The 23,852-nt window shown below is 29.6% G+C and overlaps 2 protein-coding genes and 1 pseudogene across 3 annotated transcripts; 1 reads left to right on the top strand and 2 right to left on the bottom strand.

Annotated features, from left to right (window-relative positions):
* Nucleotides 1–1,040: 1,040 nt before the first annotated feature.
* LOC145186044 (DNA polymerase eta-like) lies at nucleotides 1,041–13,062 on the bottom strand. 2 transcript variants are annotated; one of them, XM_090098776.1, is made up of 10 exons: nucleotides 12,177–13,062; nucleotides 11,068–11,215; nucleotides 10,665–10,910; nucleotides 9,724–9,988; nucleotides 8,069–8,172; nucleotides 6,613–6,732; nucleotides 6,369–6,492; nucleotides 2,620–2,685; nucleotides 2,383–2,543; nucleotides 1,041–2,286 (listed from the first exon to the last, which is right to left on the bottom strand). In XM_090098776.1, the coding sequence occupies exons 2-10, from the start codon at nucleotides 11,205–11,207 to the stop codon at nucleotides 1,176–1,178; spliced, it is 2,337 nt and encodes a 778-aa protein (XP_089954902.1). In that variant the 5' UTR covers nucleotides 11,208–11,215; nucleotides 12,177–13,062; the 3' UTR covers nucleotides 1,041–1,175. The 2 variants fall into 2 exon arrangements, with proteins under 2 accessions (XP_089954902.1, XP_089954903.1); XM_090098777.1 differs by lacking the exons at nucleotides 1,041–2,286; nucleotides 2,383–2,543; nucleotides 12,177–13,062 and having other exon boundaries at nucleotides 2,626–5,960; nucleotides 11,068–11,296.
* Nucleotides 11,734–12,881, bottom strand: LOC145185957 (uncharacterized). The gene has a single exon (XM_080061998.2). The coding sequence runs from the start codon at nucleotides 12,879–12,881 to the stop codon at nucleotides 11,802–11,804; it is 1,080 nt and encodes a 359-aa protein (XP_079918124.2). The 3' UTR covers nucleotides 11,734–11,801.
* Nucleotides 13,063–14,098: 1,036 nt separating the features above from the next.
* On the top strand, nucleotides 14,099–16,642 carry LOC149883671 (uncharacterized; annotated as a pseudogene).
* Nucleotides 16,643–23,852: the final 7,210 nt, after the last annotated feature.

Raw genomic sequence — 23,852 nt, 5'->3', positions numbered from 1 at the left:
ATAAAAGTTTTAACAGTAAAATATGGGAAGGTCCCATAATCAAACTTTATGTCTTTACGAATCTTGGAATTCGGTGCCTATGATGCTACAGGTGCATTTAACATTAGAATGAAGTCATCTTTCTTTGTTTTTGAATAACCTTTAATGGTTCCTAGGTATTTAATATAAATGGAAGTAAAGACTGTCATTGTATAATTAGGTTTTTAACTTTAATATAGATGTAAAAGATTTTTTTGAATTAATTGTATTTTTCTGATTAAATTTTTATACATTACTAGTTTTCTGAATGAGATAATTTGGACAGTATAAAGCTATTATTTTAGCAAATTTATTTGCTTTTATGTGGTAACCATGATAACAGGTCACAACTTTCAGTATATTTTGCTATTTTTGAAAAATAGAGCTAACACTTTAATCATTAGTCTGGTAAAATTGTTATTGTCTCCTGCATAATAAGGAAAAGTGTTCTATATTCTTTTAATTTGAAGATTAAAAAACTTTAAAAAGTAAGTATTATATAAATGATTTCTTAAAAGAACAAAAATTATTTTCCATTCGGATTAAATTTGGTCAAATATGTAGAAAATAAAATCAATACATTAAGTTATTTGGAATAACATATTTACAATAAAATATAAGTTACAATAACAACCTGTATTTGGTAACAGCATCCTTATTACTGCTTTTATTTACTAAAAGGTTTCTTTTGTTTATAGTCGAAACGAGTAAAGCACAGAACCCCGGAAAAATTTAAATAAAATGGATGAATCAGGTATTTTAAATTAGCAGCCAGAGACATTAAGAAAAAAATTAGAATAAACCGATCAAAGTGCAACAATACTGGAAAATTAAGATAAAGAAAAATATAAACCAAGAGAGTAGGTACGAGAAACACAATGGGGAAGTCAAGAGAGACACGAGAAGCACAAAGAGCAATTAGTGAAATACGAGATACGAGCAATTAGTGACAATACTTTAGTGAGATACGAGCAATTAGCCCCAACATAAAAAAAAAATCCTTGAATAAAAAAAACTTGATAGAATAATATTTTTAAAAATTCCTAAATTTTAAATAAGAAATACAGAATTTTTATTTGCTCAAAATAATATTAGTTTAGGAAGCAACATGCGACTTTTTGATGATTAACAACATTAAAGAATCGAAAACGTAACTTTTAACACTGCTTTTTATGAGAAAAAAAATTTGACGAACTTTCTTGCTTGATTCTTTTCTTAGGAGGTTCATCGCTATTGTACATATTTAAAAATTCATTCCTAAGGGAATCCTGAAGTTCTTTAGCATAATGAAAATCCATGTGATCAGGAAGATTCCATGCAATAATTTGCTTCTCGCATTTCTCACAAACCATAATATCATCTATGCACACATTACTGTTTCTTATGGTTTTCTCGACAGTTTCCGACTCAGCATTTGCGCGTTTAAGGGACTTATTAACGTGTGATGAATGACTAAAACTGGTTTTTAGCTCATCCTCATTAAATTCAGAATTATTTAATGATGAGGATATAGTTTCTTTAGCTGGACAGATTAATTGTATATGATTTGCTGTTTTTATACCAGATTTTGGTTTGTGTTTTGATTGGTCATTAGATACAGATTGGCAAAATTTTGAAAATATCGATAAAGATCTTGTTATAGAACTGATATGATTTTCTGGTATGTCCTGATGAAGCAGAGATCTCTGTTCTTGAAATAAACTTTTAGCTCCTTTGTTATCGGTATCTTTTCTAAGTTCATGATTTACAGTATTGAAGCCTTTAGTAGAATCGGTCAAATCAATTAGGGTGTTATTTGGTTCAGGTATAGTTCGGGTATTTGAAATTTGTATATTATCTAACGAATTGTTCGCTTCTGATTCAAAACCATGTTTACCAAAGGTCATGTTAAAATGATCCACTGGACTTTCACTTAACTTGATGGACTTATCATTTGGATTCTTTATTACAAAAAACTGATCAATCGGTTGATTAGCCGTTGTTAATTGTTTACTAAGTGCAACTTTAGAAGCAGCCTTTTTTTTGCTTAAATGCAGATTTTGATCGCTTCCTGGTTTATTGATCTCACTTCTTTCGGCAACACAAAAAAAGTTCGTTATACTGCTCTTTATACTCATTTTTTGTTTGACGCTGGGGCCAGCATTCTTTGAAAGTTCATCGAACAACTCTCTTGAGTTTTGCGTCATATAAGCATCAATTGCTTTACTCGTAGATCCAAAGCTTTCAAATTTACTAGCAGTCAAATGTAAATTAATTAGAGGAGGATACCTAGAAGAAGAGAACACGTATAAAAAAAAAATGACCAAAAAACTAAACGAGTCTAACGTGGGAAAAATGTAGGTAGATTTACTTATTAATTCTTACCAATCAGCAGCATTCGAAGCGCGATTAAATTCAGAAAGAGCGCGGAATGACTCTTCGGTAATTTCACTTATAGTATTCTTAACCTGAGAGCAACGTCGTGACTGGCTGATTTTTAACACGTTTGTGCAACCCACAGTTATTAATGACGCAGAACGCTGATTCTAAATAAATAGATGTAAGAGTTCAATTGCAGCTGAGAGTATCTAACCAAAGATAAAAAACAACTCAGCTACTTACAACTTCTTTTTCCTTTTCCAATCGCTCATAAACTTCTTCAGATAAACAACGCAGCCATTTGTAGACCTAAAAAATGTAAATTTAAAGCAAGAACAATCTCTACAAAGCCAAGAAATTACATCCATAAATTTTTTCATTTTCCTTTCTACTTTTTATATGACAAAATTGTCCTAGATGTGTTACGCATGCACAATTACTGATACGTAATTAGATATCTAATAATAATACGTCATTTACAAGTGCGCAAGATTTGTTTTCGCTGAAACCACTTAAAGTTTTTTTTAATTACTGTCGGAAAACTCCAGCCATACGAACAACGTACCATCAGTACTTGTAGCCGGCCGATATTTCAGACTCGCAGGAGATCGTTCAATATTGCTCGTGTAGAAAGCCCATATATCGGTAAATGTAGGGTTTGAAATACGACTTATCATTGTGGATGAACGGTCTTGAAGCTTTCTATACACTCAATTCCAGAAATAATATTTCCGCTGGTTATCTGTTCGTAGTAAAATCTTCTCCTTTTTGAGTCACATGATATACTGTTAACTTAGTTATCTTTGCATACTTGATATACTTTGTTAACGATTTGACAATGATTGGGAGCACGTAAATTTTTGATTTGCTTCTCTGGTTCAAACTGCATGTTTTACTGCTGAACATTATTTTAAGGCGATTGACATTCTTCTTGTCCGTTTAGGCTCTAAGAGTGCTTCTCTAAGCTCTCTAGTGCTTCTCTAGTGCTTCTCTAAGCTCTCTAGTGCTTCTCTAGTGCTTCTCTAAGCTCTCTAGTACTTCTCTAAGCTCTCTAGTGCCTAGATTAAGTTGACAATGGTGTTTCAATATTTGGTTTATTTTTGGGTCAAATCGAACTATTTTATATATATAAGTTATTGCTTTTTTTCATTTATTTTTGAGCCAAACCGAGAGACTAAAGGAAAACTTTCGTTTTATTTTTACGCCCAACAAGTTAAAAAAGTACGTATAGTTGCTAAGCATTCTATTAAAAAAATCGGTTCTGACAATTTAACTTGTGAATAATTCACAATGTCCTTTTGTGTTTCACCGTTAGTAACGATTTGCTCCTTTACTTTATCTCTTCTTGAAAATGTACTTTTTTTTTGAGTTTTCAATAATGCATAACTGATACATATCAAATGAGTTTTATAATGAAACTCAATTGATATGTATTAGTTATGCATTATTGAAAACTCAAAAAAATAATTTGATTGAATCATTTGGTCCAGATATTCAGTCCAGAAATCAAAGGCTTGATGTACTAAATATGGTAACGCGTATTTTATTTCCTTTCATCTAAAAAACTGCAATGAAAGTTTCATTTTTAACCTACATTTTATTTTAGATAAATTGGAAACTGGTATTTAATGTCTAGATGATAGTTGTAAAAGGTCAAAGAGGACTATAGCCGATATCATGGACTCAGTAATTTAATTCAAAACTCAGAAATTCACATTCCGCCTTATAAAAAGTTGTTTGCATTTGTTGCAAACAAAAGTTTTTCGTTTCATACCCTGACTTAACTTAGTATTAAAAATTTTTTTTTTTTTATTATGAATTTGTAAGACATCCCAAAAAAGGCGCATCGTTTAATTAAATCCTTTGCATAATTTCTCTAACTTTTTATATGGACCTAGATTTTATTCCTGTTCTGACTCCTAATTCCTCCACCAGAACATCATTTGTTAAATTGATGTTTATTCGCAGCTAGGAAGTTATTTTTGGACACCTGGCCAAGAGTTTAATCTTTAAAATGGAAAAGTTCCTCAACAAGACTACAAGGAAAGAAGTTGGAATGGAAACAAATAACATAAGATATTAGAAAATATGGATTCTCTTGAAACAAAAACTTTATAACCATTTAGGGATTTATTTCCATGTGTTCAGTGTTAGAGAGATTTTCGTAATGTCAAAAATGGATGTTTTAAATAACAACTTGGAAAATACACATTCTATTGTGTCATTAATAGGCTATGCGTATGACAATTACTGAGGATTGGACCAATTTTCTGAACAATCCGGAAAAAAAGCGTTCATATAAAGCATAAACCGATAAGGGCGAGGCTAAAGAGACAAGAGCGTCCTGATCACTGAGACAGTCTTTTACCAGCAGTTTTTGGTTTTAGAAGAAAAAAATTTAATTTTGTTTTTAAACAGGTATGCTTTTGTTAAAAGTTTGTATGTTTATATTTAACCATGTTTTTTATATTTAGAGTTTGTAAAAACATCAACTTTTAAAACTTTATTATCTTAATATATTATTTTTATTTTTGGCCCCACCACGAAACTCTCGGGCCGCGGTTAAAGACTAATCTTGAGAAATAGTCGCTGAGTGAAAAATGTTTTACTTTTGCAAAAGATTTAGTAGCTTAAATAGTAATAAAAAGTACCGACTAGTTAACATTTAATAATTAACATTTTAAATTACTGTGAACCGGGAGAAGGAGAAGAGGGGAGGGGGGCGTAAATTCAGAAAAGTTGTTTCACTCAGTGACCCTTGCTCATCCAGTCAAACAAAATGATCAAAATATTACATACCACAAAATTATATAATCATTCTAAGGCAATATTTATGTTTGAACCACTATTTTATTTTATAAAAAGGCTGTTACAATTTTTCTAAATACCGTGAAAAATTAATGATGGAGGACGAAAACTTAAAAAAACTGAAGAAAAAAACTCAAAATTCAAAATCATTTGATATCTTTTTGTATTGCAAGCCTCAAAAGATTTGAAAATATAAATAAATCTGTTATAAGTGTACAATGCAGTTAAAGAATGAAGAAAGTTATGTTTTAGGAGAACTTATGTGTTAAAGACCTTTGAACTTCGAAACAAGCTGTGGTCAACTAACAAAAACTCGTAAAACCTCGTAAATAAAGTCATTTCATTTTTAAATTACAGGGGTAATAAAGTAATTTCATCCTTAAATTACAGGTTTGATTTGATTGGATCTCCAAAATCTAGTCAATTCAACTACAAAAGAGAGAATACATCCTTCTAATAAGTATGAGAAATACGTAACGGCAAAAAAAAAAAAAATTTAAAGAAAAGAGTTCGCATAAAAATTCCAGAGTTGAATACGATGAGCTCAATTGGATCATTGTCACGCTGTTATTGAACCATTTATGATTTATTAAGTAGATCATCTTGGTTATGCTATATCAATATATTTATTCATAACTTTTGATATTTCTTTTACTAACATCATGTTTACGTTTTTATAGTATACAAACTTTGCTGCAACACCTGTTAGATGAATTGTTATCATTTTTAAGTTTGTCTGACAACTATGAATCTGTCCTTCACTCCTATTTCGACCGCTGAAAATATATTTTTGCATATTATAATAAAACATATATATTAGCAGAAATCGGTAAAAAGCGATAAAGTATAAACCTAGAGTTCGAACTATATCGGTATAAACCTAGAGTTCGAACATTCATATGATCGCTAAATTTTGTTTTCAGTATTTTGCAATGTTTAAAATTAGTTTGTATTTTTGTGTGTTTCTGTTTATCTATCTATCTACATTTAACTATATACATCTATATCTATGTATCTATATCTATATCTATCTATCTATGCATCTATCTTTATATATGTACATATATAAAAATAGTTTAAACCATAAATAGGAATTGAAATATAATTATAATTTGAAACGGCTGTGCTATTTGAGAATTTATGAAAACCAAAATTTATGACAGAAGAGGAAAAAATAATTTTACCTCAGCTTTTGTAGTTAATGTCATCTTGCCATTAAAGTTCTTACTACAGCCAACTGACTTTGGTAACTGTCTTGGTCTAACAGGTTCATGGTCAATACCACGGCAAAGTCCGAAAATCAGATCGCTACAAAGCAAAATATTTACAATATATATATATATATATATACATATATATATATGATCAAAAATAAATAACTATTACTAAACAAAAGTAAAAAAAAAAATTAAAGAGTAAACAACATACGCTGATTTCTTCCCGATGGCTTGCTCAAGATCATTCAAGGATATTTTTACAAGGTCTGACATATATTCGATATTAAATTTTTCTGCAAGCTGTTTTCCAAGCTTTCCGCCGAGACTGCGACTGTAAATAATTGAAATAGAAAGTTTAGTATTTGTAAAATTTTTCTTTTATTATTCTTGTTTAGATTAAGGACACACAGTTAGTAATCAAGTTATAAAATTACTCCATTTCCGAAAAAAGTATTATAGTAAAAAATATGATTTGGAAAATATGACATGGAAGACCTCCAAAGCTTACAAAACATGACATAAAATATTTTAAAAATGTGTCTCTGCAAAATCAGAAAAAAACCTCCAGTAAACTAGCCCAAGACATTCAGGCTGCAACTGGGACAAATGTTTCCTCATCTTGCATTCGACAACATTTGCTAAAAGTTGGGTTAAGAGGGTGTGTTGCAGTTCGAAAGCCTTTACTACATCAGGGCAATAAAGAAAAAAAAGACTTAAATAAGCAAAACAGCATAATAATTGGACGCAAGGAATGTTAAACCATGTACTATACAAAGATGAACCAAAATTTGAATTGTTCGGTAGCAGAAGACAACAGTATGTAAGAAGAAGGGTAGGAAAGGCTTATCGCCCTGATTGTTTACATCCAACAATCAAGCATGGGGGAGGTTCTGTTTTAGTTTGGGGTTATATTTCATCATCTGGAGTAGGTGATTTAATCAGAATTGATGGCAAACTGACAGGAGAACAGTATAAAGAAAATTTAAGACATCATGCAATACCATCTGGAATGAGATTACTTGGTAATAATTTCATTCTACAGCAAGACAATGATCCCAAATATTGTTCCCAAGTGGCCAAAAAATATTTACAGGACATGTGTGAGGAGGGAGTTCTCGAAGTAATGAACTGGCCTCCTCAAAGTCCAGATTTGAACATTATTGAACATGTTTGGGATTATTTGGATAAAAAAAAAGGCTGAATATAACCCCAAAAATGTCGAAGAATGTTTTTGAATATTAAAAAGAGAGTGGGACAATATTCCACAAAATTTCATTACAAATTTATATGAATCAATTCCCAGGAGATTCGCTTCTGTGATCAACGCAAAAGGCGGACATACGAAGTATTAATTGTTCTTTCTTTTTGTATCATATCTTATCAAATTATTTCTAGATATTTTTGTTTATAATATATGTGTCTATAAACCTGATTTTTTTTACTTCATAAGTCCTTTATATTTTTACGATAAAATCAAAGATAATTATAAACTTATGGTGGGCTAAAACTTATTCACAGTACTGCGTGTGTGTGTATACATATATATATATATATATATATATATATATATATATATATATATATATATATATATATATATATATATATATATATATATATAAACAATCTCTAATTTTAAACACTAAATTATCAATATTTCTACGTACATTTTTCTCATTTTAGTAGATTGGAACATTTCAGCAACATTATCTGTCAGAATAAGAGTCTGTTGATTAGGTTTACGGAAACCTGCAACAATCTTTGCAAGCATCTAAAAATATTTTTAAATAGTATTTGCAAAAAATGTTAAATTTGCTTCACTTTTAATGAATCTCTGATGACGAAAGAAAAATGTATCATGTTTCTGCATATTTACTACTAAAAAAAATTAAATCTCATATACCAATAATCTAATAAAATTTAATAATAATCAAATAATAATCAAATTGCAAAAATCTCAATTTAGCAATACTCAACTTTACAGGCCACACTTTAACTATTTCATGGGAACATGATACAGCATTGTGCTATATTTTTATCAAACCAACTATTTCATGGGAACATGTTATAAAACATTGTTGTATTTTTATCACAATAAAATTTATAGTTCTAAGAAAAACTTTGAGAAAATTTAAAAACAAATTATTTCTGCAAAAAAACAATTAAATTCATAAAAATAACAAAAACTTTTCATTTTATTTTTAAAATTTTGCAATCAATTCAAAAACATTATTTTTGTATTTGATAAATATATGGAAAAAAAAAAAGAAGAACAAGTAACTGGACAGAGTGATGGTTAAATTAAAAAAGAAAATGACAAATAAAAATCCAAGCATTCTCATATGAAAAACTTTCCCTTCAGTTCAAAAATCGCATAACTTATTTTAATTAAGCTTACTCTACCTTAGGTAGGTTTCTATTTCTTACTAACTTAAGAATCAGCCAGCCATTTTCTATATACATATTTCATTTATGGAATAGGAAGAATTTTTTTTAATCAATAAACGTGTTAAAACAGCTTTGAACAAGTTATATTTAGTTTAGTAATAATTACTGCTTTTAAGTCCCAGCAACTACACTTCTACAAGTAGTTACTTCATAAATATTATAATAAAGTTGGACAGTGTATGTGCTTAGAAATGTCAATGACTGGATAGTAATAATTACTGCTTCTAAGTGCCAGCAATTACATTTCTACAAGTAGTTACTTTATACACATACACTGACCAACTTTATCTTTAGATTTATGAAGTAACTACTTGAAGAAGTGTAGTTTTTTGGATAGGAAAGCATTTTTTGACAGGAAGATTTTTTTTTGAAACATCAAACCAGAAGCACAGATTTTCTTTTTATCTTACAAAAACAAAAACTTCTTAGTATCTTGCAAAAACAAAACAGTGACATTGCTGGAAGTAGCACTGATATTAAAAGTTAAAATATTCAAAATTTTTCAATTTCTCAATGAAGCGTTCAGAAATACGTTTTTTATTGTATAATATCTTCAACGTCAGACAGAGAGCTACAATTTTTTAAATTTAGTTCTTACTAAACAAAAGTGCTAAGGAAACATTTATTCACAAACACTGCATCAGTGAATAATTTCATTTTGCTTGTGCAGCAGACTTTTTTTTACACTTTTTTGATCAAAATTAACATCTTAGAACTTAACAAAGATGAAAGCTAAAAAAACACATTGAACGACTTTAAAAAAATAAACACTTTTTAGCCTACAGGTTAGAATATTGCTAACTTATCCATTATTTCAAAATAACAATGAAAGACTTGTGTTTTAGTTTAAAGATTAAATGTAACAGACTATTACCTTATTCTGTCCTATACCTGCAGAACAAGTAAACCCAAGTTTTTCTTTAACTTCATTTCTCATCTTATCAGCAATAATTGCACCAATAGCCAACTTCAAGTTTTCTTCACTAGCTTGTAATACATTGTACCACTGCTTGTAAAGATCACACTTTTTGATATCTTCAGCAGTGGTTAGGCCAGTTGCAAAGTTATCTATACCAACAATATTTGTATTCTGAAAGGTATGTAGTGCTACTTCTTCAATGTCATACTTACACAAATCTCTAAAAGATTACATCTATTTATAAAATATAATGCCATGTAGCAACCAATAAAAAAAAAAATTAATTTGTAAAGGAAGATTTGTAATTTATAAAACAAGATTTGGCAATTAGTTTAAAGATAAAGCTAGAAACTAGTAAGACCTATTAATTTTATTGTTGCTGTGTGTGTGTGTGTGTGTGTGTGTGTGTGTGTGTGTGTGTGTGTGTGTGTGTGTGTGAGAGAGAGAGAGAGAGAGAGAGAGAGAGAGAGAGAGAGTACAATCCATAATTTAAATTATCATTTTCCAAATAAGCTAGATATTACTGCATATATTTCATAATACTCTTAGCCATCCTAATGTGTTTCAATAGGATTAAATTATAAAAAGAAAAGTTATTGCCTGTGATGATGGACAAATTAAAGTAAAGATCATAATGAAAAGAAGATATAGATTAATTTTGATTAATTTTCCAATTTAAACTTAGCAACACTAATGATGAGCTTTTACTCATCATTAGTGTCACTAAGTTTAAAATGGAAATTTAATCAAACAAATTATTGCTACTTTTTATAATTTGTATTGAAACCAGCAAAATGTTTCATTTGTAAAATTTTTTGCACATGAAAATAGAAAAAGAAAAAATAAATAGCATTGACAAAAATTTTTTAATTAGAATTAATATTCATAATTTCAACCTGTTTATTAAATCAGTCAAATCCATATAAGCTTCATCAATACTTGCTCTTTCAAGGCAATCAGCAAAGCCAGCTAGAATCTCTATAACTTCAGCTCCTGCTTCACGAAATTGGGTCAAATCTGCCTTTCCACGATTCTCAGGAACAGATACTAAATGAATATCAGGACATTTTTCTTTTGCTTCATCACCTCTCATTTGCCGAGTTACACCAAATTTCCTTGCTTCATAACCAACAGCTATAATCCTATATAACCACAAATTGTTATTAGAATGCTAGAAATAATAAAAACTTAAATCTATTTTCAAACTAAAAAAAATGTTTTTTTTCAGTGTGCATAAATTCTTTGTTAAAGTCTTAAAATGCAATCAATAATCATAAAGAAAAATCTGATTAATATCACCCTCCACCCTTCCATGCATTGTATTGTACGACAGCACAAGGCTTTCCAAAAAGTTCAGGATTTTTACGTTGGACTACTTGTACATAGAAACAATCCATATCAACAAGAAGTACCACACGGTTCTTTCCATGAAAATTCATTGAGCTGACTAAAATGGAATAAAAGAATTAAATGATGTAAGGTGAACTTACATAATTTTTGAAATATTTAATAATTACTAATCATTTGTGTGTGTGTGTGTATATATATAAATATATAAATAAATATATATATATATATATATATATATATATATATATATATATATATATATATATATATATATATATATATATATATATATAAATGATTAGTAATTATTAGATAACTACTAAACCAGTTATAACAAATCTTTAATAAAGGTGAATAAAATTTAAAAAGCCCTTAGCTTGCTTTTCAAAATGATTCCTAGTAGTACTAATATATACATTTTGATTTTACAAATATGTAATTTACAAGTTTTTCTTTTACATTATATATATATATATATATATATATATATATATATATATATATATATATATATATATATATATATATATATATATATATATATAATGTAAAAGAAAATCACTTAAAGAATGTGATAGAAAAATTAAGGAAATCTTTTAAACTCAATAAACTGAATTGCTGATTTCTATGTAACTTTTATTAAAATATTTACAAAAAACTTGATTGGTACAAAAAGATAAGCACTAGTTTTTTGGAGTAGTTTGTTTATGAGCATCAAGACACTGGTTGTAATTTAACTCATTAACTACACATTCTGAAACTGTACTTTTAACTTTTTTAACATCACAAAAACAAAGGAATCTGCAGAGTTCTTCCACTTTTGTGTCTGTATATTTATTGTTTCCTCCTATATCTAAAATTTTTAGAGCTTTAGCATGTTTCATAATACTATCAAGAGTGTTATTGGTGAGTTCATGACATGTAAATATATCTAGCAATCTTAATGTTGCCCCAACATTTCCATGGAATAACTTTTTGATACCATCATCAGTTATCAAATGGCAGAACCTTAAGCGAAGTTCAATAAGTTGTTGTAATTGAGATAAGTAATGCATTACCACATTATTTATTGCTGGAACTCTTGAAAGATCTACTGTATTTAAGAACCTCATGCTGAATGTAATTGAAGGAATACCACGTGCAGAAATTCTATAGCAACCTTGTAAATACAATTTCTCAAGTGAACTGATGTATGAAATAGCTTCTAAATCATTATTACATAGTTTTGTACAATCACATAAATTTAGATATTTTAAATTGGGAAAAAATAGACCAGACTTTAAAGGGTCAAACCAACCAAATGATAACATAGACCCTCTTAAAGACAAACTATGCAAATTTAATGGAAGGGCTTCTAAAGGTATTGAACGAAAGTCAAATAACTCTAAACTTAATGCAGTAATATAAGGACATCGTTTTTGAAGATCTTTCAAGAATGCAAGTGACAGCATTTCAATTTGTCTAGATGGTTTTGATGCACCACATAAATGAACTGAAGAAGTAAAAATTGTGAGCTTCTTACGCAGAACTTCCCATAATTGTTTTAAAGCAAGTGGTTTTAAACGTGAATCAAAATGCTTAGTTAGTGCTTGGTCTCGGCTCAAATGGTACCAACGACGACATACACAAGCGACGTTCGATAAAGAATATGAATCCAAATGTTGGAAAACAAAAAGTATAATGTGATCTGATAGTAACTTTAATAACAAACAGTTTTCATCGATTTCAGACTCAGTTACTTCTCTTTTTATCCTTTTAGACATTGTTCGCTAAGAAAATTAATTAGAACTTGATAATATTTTGTTAATTGTAGTTTTACTTTTACACTTTCATTAATTGGGTTATTTCATTTCTGAGATTAATATGAAGTGGAAGGTCAACTGGTAATATGTCAGGGATCTCCTACAAATCGGTCCATTTCATTGGTCGGGCCGTATTCCATTCAATGAATGCCAAAGATGACTTTCCACCGCTTAAGCCAACGTAACACATCGAGTTACATGAAAAAGTAAAACTAATACTGCGAAATTACGTTTGCGGTTAAAAAACTATGAAATAGTGATTATAAAAAGAAAAACACAAATTCTTAATTACGAACACCTTTGATTTTTAAGTAGCGACAAAATTGTTTCACAACTTTAGCATCGGTTTTGTTTTTTTTTGGTGAACCACTTGATAGCTCGCATAATTACGCTCGTCTTTGTATAGTAACATCGACTCTTAGTCGTGAGAAATTTATGCGGTATAACTCACTATTCGGCTTTACAAAAGTTTTTTTATGATAAAAAAGTGTTTCGCCAATTGTTTTTGGATCATGTACTTTACAATTACAATATCTTGATGAGACATGCCCTCAAAAGTGTAAAAGTTAAAAATGAATATATATATATATATATATATATATATATATATATATATATATACTAGGGTGGTTCAAAAATAGGTCATGTCAAAAATTTGAAAAGAGCCCTAGCTTATGATCTGCCTTGACCCCAAAATATAATACTTAAAATTTTTTACGAAATTTTTTTTGATCATCGGAAAGGTCCCCACAAAGGGCAAAAGGGTCAATTTTTGCCCCGTTTTAAGAAAAACTTTACCCCGCTTGTGGGACCCTTAAATTTTAACCAATTTTTTAAAAAAATTATCCAATAACATGGTAATGAGTTATACAACTTAAGTTTAAGGGGCTCTTTTCAAAAATAAGCATTCAAAGAATTTCATTTTTGCAGCAAAAAGCGGGTTTTTAGTGGGTATTTTCAAAATATCTTACATTTCAATTTTTTTTTATAATTTAATATTTGAAAACATAACTTTTTTTGCTGAACAATTTTTGTTTTGAATAAAGAATAAAAAAGATTTTAAATAAAATAAAAAATAAATATTTCATTTTCAAAATTAAAATATAATCTTATTATTTCATCTAACATACTTATATGTAAACATTTAATTTTAGACTAACATAAAATATTAATAATTTATGATGCCACCCAAAAAGAAAATTGAAAGAGTTGATGATACTTTTTTAGTGGGAAAAATAAATTGTACTATTCCTAACAACAAATTTGCTACAACACATGAAATTCTTTAATAATCTAACTTTCTGAGAAAATCTAAGCCTGAAGTTAAACTGAGTTTTATTGTAGGATGTCCAAACAAAAGTGGATCATTCTCACCAAATTGTCCTACCAGTCAGTTACATTGCTGCATAATATCTAAACTTGTAGTTCCATGGACACGTGGTTGATTTGAAGTAATTACAACTCAGAAGCTAAGGTAATGATAGATCAAACTGTATAACCTTATCAAAACACTAAGATATATTTTTAAGTTTTTATAAGCATTTAATAATAATAATTTCATTTTATAAGATCAAGGTCACAAAAATGGTGCAAGACTGGATGAAGCTGAAAAGCCTAAGCAAAAGAAACAACGCTGCTGAAGTTAAAAAAAGAAAGAACTTTAAAGAAAATATGAAAAAGGTTTTCTGGATCGGAGAAAACCCACTAAATATGATTGAAAAAATAAGAAAAGATACGATGAGAAACCAAAATGACAAAGAGGAAGACATAGCTTTTCTTAAAGACCAATTAGAGGAAAGGAAAGGAAAGTTAGAGGGATTGGATAAGAGATTTCAATATTCATTAAAAAGAAAGTATAAATCTAAATGTAGTTATAATAAATTAATCAATGTATCAGATACTGATTCTGAAAATTCATTAAGTTCTTTTAATACCAATAAAAGCAATTCAAGTGATAGTGAATTTGAAATTGAGTCATATATTGATCCTACAAATTCTGTCAACCTACCAAAGGATATCTTGCACCGTACTGCTCACACAGCAGTTGGGGAGGGTTTAACTCCACATCAACATACAGCAATTCTTAGCAGTATTATTGTCAATTCTGGAGGATGCATGTCTGAGTTTGTATGCTCTAAATCTTCATCATACAGAGCAGCAGAGAATGCTGTGGTAATGGGTGCAAATGAAATCAGAGACCATATAAAAAGCATTTCTAAATCTTCAAATTCTCTGATAACAATTCATTTTGATGGAAAAATTGTGAAAGAACTTACTGAAGGAAAACAGTTTTCAAAAGATAGGTTAGCTGTTCTTGCTAGGATTAAAGGACAAACCGAGTTACTTGGAATTCCAGTAATCGACTCAGGTTCTAGAGAACACCAAAAAGAAGCAATAGAAGAACTTATTTCTAACTTTGGATTTGAGGATAAAGTTCAGTGTCTTTGCTTTGATACCACTAGCGCCAACACAGGTAAAGCAAAAGGAGCTTGTAGCAGAATCATTGTGCACTTACAGCGCCCTATGTTATTAACTGCATGTCGACACCATATTTTTGAGCGTCATGTTACCCATTTTTGGGAGCTTTATCCAAGTAGTCATATTTCAGGACCAGAAAATAAATTATTTAAACTTCTTAAGAACCATTGGAATAATCTAGATACTGAAAATCAAGATTTAAAAAGATTATCAACTCCTGTTGATTCCTGGATTAATGAACAAAGGCTGAGTGCAATTCAATTTTGCAGATATATAATTAGCACTAAAGTTTTTAAGAAGGTGAGTAATAATAGCTTTATAAATTAATTTAAAATCTAATTATCTCTTCTTAGTTCCAAAAAATAGTATAGTAAAGTAGTACTTCACATATAATTTTCCAGTTTTACAAATTTGTAGTAAGTAATTTAAGTTATTATAACTTAGGAAAAAAAATTTGTTTAAGATGGAAAGTTTCGTAAAGATTATCAAGAATTGGCTGAACTTACATTAATGGTACTGTCACACACTGACAGGTTTAAACTTCACAATCCTGGAGCTGTTCATCATGCCAGATTCATGGGTAAAAGTTTATTTTACCTAAAACTGTTTCTACTTATGGAAAAAATCCCTGGAATCAATGAAGAGAGCAAGGATGAAATCACTGAAATGACAAAGTTTCTTTCCATTTTTTACACTGAGCTCAAGCTGTTTCTGAATCCATTATGCGACATACTTGGTACCTTGACCCATATTTAGTCATTATAGCAATTGCAGATCAGAAATGTAAAGAATGTAGCAACTTGGCTAAGAGACTATTTGGTCTAAAACGACCCTGTATAGAGGAGTATTCCTTAGAAAGACAGGTGTTGGATAAAGACATTCTGAAGAACTTAAACTTTTCATAGGATGAGCCTCCCAGTTTAGTTCCACTAGTTACAGTGAAGTCCTGGCTTTTATTTGACATGCTTGGTCATGGAGCAGCTGAGGTTCAATGGATGAAGCTTCCTGCAGAGTATTGGATTTTAAATGATTTCTATCAAGAATTTGAAACAGCCATCATGAATCTTGATGTTGTGAATGATTGTTCAGAAAGAACAGTGAAATTAGTTCAACAACTTGTTAATAAAGCACATTCAGAAGAGAAAAGGCAAGATACGTTTCTTTTTACTCATGTGTACAAGCGAAATCGAAATGGTAGAAAAAAGTTGGATCATGCTAAAGCTGCACTCAATAGTGTTATTTAATATCTACTTTTTGATCTATTTTATTTTTGAAACACTTGTAAATGTTTGGTTTTTGTTTTGTATTGGTAAAGTTTTTTTTTAATTGTATTCAAATAACTACTTATTTTTTTTAAAAAAACATTTTATGTTTTGATGATTTTCAATGTTTTATCATTCTTCTGAAAGTTACTTAAAAAAATATTTATGAAAAGAGCCCCTTAAACTTACGTTGTATAACTCATTACCATGTTATTGGATAATTTTTTTTTAAATTGGTTAAAATTTAAGGGTCCCACAAGCGGGGTAGAGTTTTTCTTAAAACGGGGCAAAAATTGACCCTTTTGCCTTTTGTGGGGACCTTTCCAATGATCAAAAAAATTTATGTAAAAAATTTTAAGTACTATTTTGGGGTCAAGGCAGATCATAAGCTAGGGCTCTTTTCAAATTTTTGACATGACCTATTTTTGAACCACCCTAGTATATATATATATATATATATATATATATATATATATATATATATATATATATATATATATATATATATATATATATATATAAGGTAAGTATGGGTAATAAGGCCCACTAATCCAAAGTTAGGGAAAAAATAAATTGTGAAACTTTTTTTCGACATTAAAATATTAGAGTTATCTGGTTTTATCACTGGCAGCAAAAAAAAATCAGCATTTCTTTACCGCGCATTCGACAAAGGTGGGCCTTAATACCCATACTTACCTTATATATATATATATATATATATATATATATATATATATATATATATATATATATATATATATATATATAACGAAGAAAAAACAGCTATGCATGGCACTTAAAGTTTCATGCCTAATGGCAATCATCAGCCATGAAATACAAATCAAAAATATAACAGCCGTTACAAAATTACAAACATTATTGTCGTGTACTCTGACGTCATAATAGAAAGAGAGGAGGAAAGGAAATATAGAAAGAAAGAAAGAAAGGAAATAAGTAAAGAAATAAAAATATAAAAGAAAAGAAAGAAAGAAAGAAAGAAACGAAATGAAAAAGAAAGAAAGAAAAAAAGAACGACGAAGGAAAGATAGAAATAAATGAAGAAAGAAGGAAATAAATAAATAAAGCAATAAAGGAATAAAGAAAAGAAAAGAAAAAAGAAAGAAAGAAAGAATTTAGGCCTAGTCACCAGTGTCAAATTTCGAAAGAAGAAATTTGTTTCTATGCCTGCATTTTGAAACCAATTTATTCTTCTTATTCAATAAGATACCTTCTTGAAACCTTATAATCATGTACTTCTCATGCAGGCATAGTGTGCAACATTTTGTGGCCGGGTTGTAAGGTTTGCTGTGTTTGATAATTTTCCCCTAAATAATAGGTGTGAAATTTCCTTCTTTTATCTTCCATATTTCTTTCGATAGTTCGGTGTCGTTCTTGTACTTTTCAATATTAAAGGATTTTTGGTGGTTAGCATACCTTAATTTGAAAGGTGTTTCGCTGATATGGTAATATGTTTTTTCTTTCATTATTGGGTTGCTGGAGGAGACGATGGCTTGGTAGACTATGTTTTTTGTAAGGCGATTCTGATGTAAGGGACAGTTTTATCTATGCAGTTACAAGTTTTTTCTGTAATATTGGGGTTTTTTTTTACTGGTTTTTTTGCAGATTGTTTTGGTTGTGGGAATTTATGATGCCTTTTATATTTGGCATGCAGCTGTAACTCACTTTAATTTGAATTTCTATTGAATATCTTATGGAGCTTGTGGTTTACTGGAAAATGTTTGTAGAATAGATTTAAAAACCGCTTTCCTACATTTGTGCAAATATTTTTGCTGTAAGGAGGATTGAACCAGATAATTTTTCACTTACGGCTTATGCTGTTGACTGGTTGTAAATTGTGAATGTATTTAAGCTTTTGGTTGTAACCTGATTTTTAAGGCTTCCTCGTACATATAAGAAATATTTCTGAAGATGTATTCGCTAGATGAATTGGCCGACAATCGTAGTTCGATGGAATGCGAAATCTGTTTTAAAATATAAGGTGGATGGTTGGATTCAGCATGAATATAGCTTAAAACATTCTCAGGTTTATTGTAAGGCCGGAAAGATTTGAGGTTTAAAGTATACATATATATATATATATATATATATATAGTCTTAGGATTAACCATTTCTTTTTGCAAGTGACGAGAAATTTAAAAAATTTAGTAAAATATCCAAAAGCTTTATTTATTTATTTTTTAAATGTTACAGCCAAAGATATATATTAACTAGATGTCTAACTTGAAGTTAGTAACTTCACAAAAATTCCGTAAGAAAAAGTGAAACTAGATTTAAAAGTTTTTAAAGCCGGTAGTCGCTTTATTTAAACTGACAAGAATTCATTTTTGTTTAGCTTTGTTTTTATCATTGCGTCATTTCTGGGTGGCAAAACAAACTTGTTTTGCAAAAAATTTGCTTCACTGCGGAAGCACTAGTTAGATATCTAGTTAATATACATAATTGGTTACAGCACTTTCCGGTAATGGGCGAAAAGTTGCACCTATGTGTGTTTAATTACTGTGCGAAATATGACGCCTCACGGACAACATGCTCTTTTCTGACAAGGAGCTTGAAATTTTCCAAATATCGACAAACACACTATTTTTTTTTCATTATACATTTAGATATATAATGAAAAAAATTGTGTTTGTCGATTTCTGGAAAAAGTGCAGCTGTTTACATATCTTTTTTGAATTCTTATGTTCTAATATTTTTAATCTTTTGAGATAACAACAGTTTGGTGCACTTACTTTATAAAATTATAGTTTAAAAATTAATTTGTGTTTTTTATGAACAGTGTATAAGGAGGTTGATAAATACTATCAAAAAAAAATTGTGGAAAAACACTATTCCTTAGTGAAAGAACCAGGATCTAGCTGTGTAATGCGCTGTTTGTCAACTGCATTTCAACGAACTGCTTTTCTACAACTTGTTCTAGTCCCTAGATGGTCCCACATCCGAACCCACTGGTTGCATTAGAAAATCTATGAAGGTGTGTGAGCTGCTTTTAGTGGTAACCTTTCAGCTAGTTAACTGCATCTTGCCATCAGATGATATATCCACTCTGAGTAAGGACCAGAAGTATCAGAGGGATATTGCTCTCATCATTGGCCAGGTATGTGTCCTCCAGATCTTGCTAAGCGCAATCCAGGTCCCCTAAACATGTCCCATTGGTTTACAACAACCAACAGATTAATGAGACTGTATGTTTCCATCACAGAACCATCAGACAACTTACGTACCATTATTGAGTTCGTTATCAGGATCTATGGCAATCTCTGTTCCTCATCAGAATCCAGCATTCAATTAACGATGGAGCTCGATCTTAACCATTAATGGTTAAGATTAACACTGAATGAAATGCATTTCATTCAGTACTTCATGAAATTGTCAGTAATGAAAATTCAAGTATTTGGATAACTGCAGTCATCCAGATATTTGAATCAGGTTGATTTCAGGCCTAATATAGGTGCAAGAGATCCTAACAAAACGCACAAATCTCCCACTTATCCCTCGTACCCATACCTCCTTACTACAGCTTCATACTACAAACAAAAAAACATAATAAATTTGTAAAGAACGCCGCCATCACACTGGAGTTTCCCACCGAGATTTACTCATTTCTTCATAAATTAGTGAAATTTCATTGTTAGTCATTTTCGAACAATTAAATAAATTATTTTGAAACAATCGAAGAGAAAACATGTTAAAAGAAAGCATTTTTTATTTAAAGAAGAAGAAGAAAATAGAAAATTTTTTCAAACAATTGAAATCACATTTGTAATCACATTTTGACCGAGACTCTCTTTGACATCAGGAATTTCGTAAAAAAAGTTCGTAACTTGTCAATAGCGTCGAAAGTAAAAAATACAAGGTCTATCATTTAAATTACAACCAAATAAGGTATTGTAATATAAATGTAAAAACACCAATATGACTAAAAAAAGGTTTTTACTACAAGAAACCTTTCTTAGATTTCATCATTTTTTTTAAGAATCTGGCATTCAAGCTACTAAATTTTTTATCATTTTAAGTGATTTACTGCCACGACTTTTTTCACGATAATTAACATATCCTCCTTTGATAACAGATACCGGTTGCAGGCTATTCTTTTTAAAGTACTTTTTCAAAGCCCTCTATTGTTGAGTAAAATTCTCATTCTACTCTTTTTTTCTTATTTTGAGCCCGAAGTAATGGTTTTCTGACAGCAAAGTGACCAAACAAATTAGATTCTTGTTAACTCTTTTAACTGTAACAAGAGAAACAGTTTCATTGTAATTTTTATTCACTTCAACGTGAATTTCTGGTACAGTGAGTCGTCTATTTTAATCGCTGGTTATAACAATAACTATTTTCTTGTTGTAGCTTTTGGCCTTCTTGATCGTGGAAGATCTTGATGACTTCCACTTTGTCTGTATCGCTGTATCTGACGTTGAACACAAGTCTTTGATACTTTCAGCTTTATTGCATTGACACGTTCAGATTTTTTTAAAACTGTATACCGTCAAAATAACAAATTCCATTTCGACAAAAGTTTTTTAAACTTTCCGTAAATTTTGTGATATTCTTGCAGGATATTTTTTCCCACTATAAGTAGGCAATTTAGAATGCGTTTGTTTTAAGGTGGTACATCCCCATTAATTTTGAAATTTTTTAGAAAAAATCAATTTTTTGAAAATTGGTTTTTTAAATTCAAAATTTTTCATAGAACAATATTATTAATTTTTTTTTTAATAAATAAATAAGGAAGTGTGTACAATTATGTGTTTTGTGGCCATAGTAAATTGAGAAGTCCGTAGCAACGCCATAGCAACGCATTTTAAAACAAAAAAAGTAAACTTGCTCAAGCTTATAAACATCAATAACTCTTTTCTACTGCAGTTTGTTTATTTTGTGCTTCATGTTTATTTTAAAAGCTATAACTTGAACTACTAATGCGAACATGTATCAAATGTATCGTGCTTGCATGCTGTTTTAATTTGTTAATGTTCTTACAAATAAATAGCTAAATAAGATATGGGACGTTCTATTGCTCGAACTAAAAAAAGAAAGTTTTCTTGTAATCAACACCTAAAATCTTCAAAGTTTATTCAGCTTGATACATCAATTTCTGATCCAAGTTTATCAGCAAGCTCCAAAAAAATAGTAAACACTGAAATATCTGGAAGTCAAAAAAATTACAACATCATTATAAACTTTAATATTTTAAAACTAATGGTTAGTGAGTTTAAATGCCCCGAATGTGGAAATGAAGTTTGTTTAGAAAATGATTTAAAAAGCAAGAAAGGTTTTTGTTTTTATTTCACTTTACAGTGCCTTTGTTGCCAATTTAGCAAAGGATGGCACACGTCTCAGTTTTCTACTAAAAAATCTAAAAGTACTCCAGGTGTTCCTACTGCATCAGTTAATTTTCAAGTCGTTACTGCTTTTCGTGAAATTGGTAAAGGTTACCAATCTATATGCAAATTTGCTGCAGTAATGAACATGCCATCTCCTATGAATTTTAAAAACTATAGTGCAATAAATAACAATTTGTTAAATATTTATAATGAAGTTGCTTCTGCAAGTATGTCAAGCGCAGCCAATGAAACCAAAGATATTATTTCTAAATCAACTTATGCCTATATTTACAGATTTGACAAATGAAACATTATTATCAAAATGTTTGCACGGACAAACTCAAAATAACAATGAAAGTCTGAATGCCTTAATATGGAAGAGATGTCCTAAAGATTTTTTTATTGGGAAAAAAGTTCTTGAGATTAGTATGAACTCAGCTATTATAGCATTTAATGATGGAAGCACAGCAGTTGAAAAAGTAATTAGTGCTGGAGGTATCGAACCAAGTATATTTATGCAGGAAGGACTTCGTAAATTGGACTGCAACCGAATTAAAAAAATGAATCACAAATCAAGTGCTAAAGGTAAAATAAGGAGAAAACAGCTTAGAGCCATCAAAAAAGGTTACATAGATATTGAAAAAGAACTGGAAAAGGACCCACAATATAATAGTGGAGGTTTTTAATTGGGCTTGTGCTTCTTTTCCTAATATAACGAACTTTTATTTTGTTTTTTGTGTTTTTCTCAAAACGTCATTTTTACCAAATACCTAAATTTTAAAACGCTATATTTTCAGTTTGGGACCATATGCTGACTTGAAATTTTCAGGGTGTTTTTGTTATAAATTGACTTAGGTAATGAACCAAAACTACAAATAAATATGATGTATAAGTATGTTTAAAATCTTTTTTTCTTGCTTTTTTTGTTAAAAATTTTCTTAAATATATAGGAAATTATTTTTAAAATGTTCTATGCATCTTTAATGCATGATTTTGGTTCATAACCTCTTCGTACCTTTTAGAAACATAGTGTGAAAATTTTAGAGTTAAAAGATATATAGAACTGGAGATATCTTGTTTTAAATTACACCCATATTTTGGCAATTCGTATGGAATAAGTGAGGCAAAAGTTGGGCAATCGAGATTTCTTATTTAAAAAAAAATCAACATACTTGTTTTAACTTGTGTATTTTAAGGAAATTTTTTAGAATGGGGGTGTACCACCTTAATATGGAAAGAAAACCAAATCAAATTACTCTATCGGATTTTAACATTTCCTCAATGTAAAAACACATAATAAAAAAAGTGATTTGATTTGTCTACTTTAAGCTTAGTTGTATAATCGTTAATTTTTATCGAAACTATTTTATTATGCTCTCGGTTCTCTATAAATTGGCAACCCTGCATTCTGCGATAGCGAATATCTCGCAAACTAATTTATTTGTTATACAAGTATCACAGTTTTTTTTATTCCGGTATCAACTTGTTGGACAGAATTATCTTAAAAGACTATTCATTTTGTTCAAAATTTTGAACAGAGTGGATAATCTTTTCTACACCATTTTATCTCTATATGTAAAGAAGAAATCCTTCTGGAGCAGTGTTATTGCAATTTTATTTTTTTAAAGCCCTTAGGCACCGAAGAGTGTGACCAAGTTTATCATGTTGCAATCACCAAAGATTATGGAGATTAGGAATCTTATATGAAACTATTTTAATACTGAACATTCTTCATTTATATTCAACATTATTTTGAAAAAATACCAAATGGAAGAACTTTTATTTAAAAGTAGTATAAGATGTTATTACAACCAGCAACTATTATGTAGTGTAAAATTCAACTAAAAATAAAT

The sequence above is a fragment of the Hydra viridissima genome, unplaced genomic scaffold (assembly GCF_058129835.1).
Source record: "Hydra viridissima isolate aposymbiotic clone 2 unplaced genomic scaffold, HvirCarnegie_v1 scaffold_9, whole genome shotgun sequence".
Classification (NCBI taxonomy): Eukaryota; Metazoa; Cnidaria; class Hydrozoa; order Anthoathecata; family Hydridae; genus Hydra; species Hydra viridissima.
Note: the sequence above shows the minus strand (reverse complement) of the source record. Positions and strands in the feature narration are given on the sequence as shown.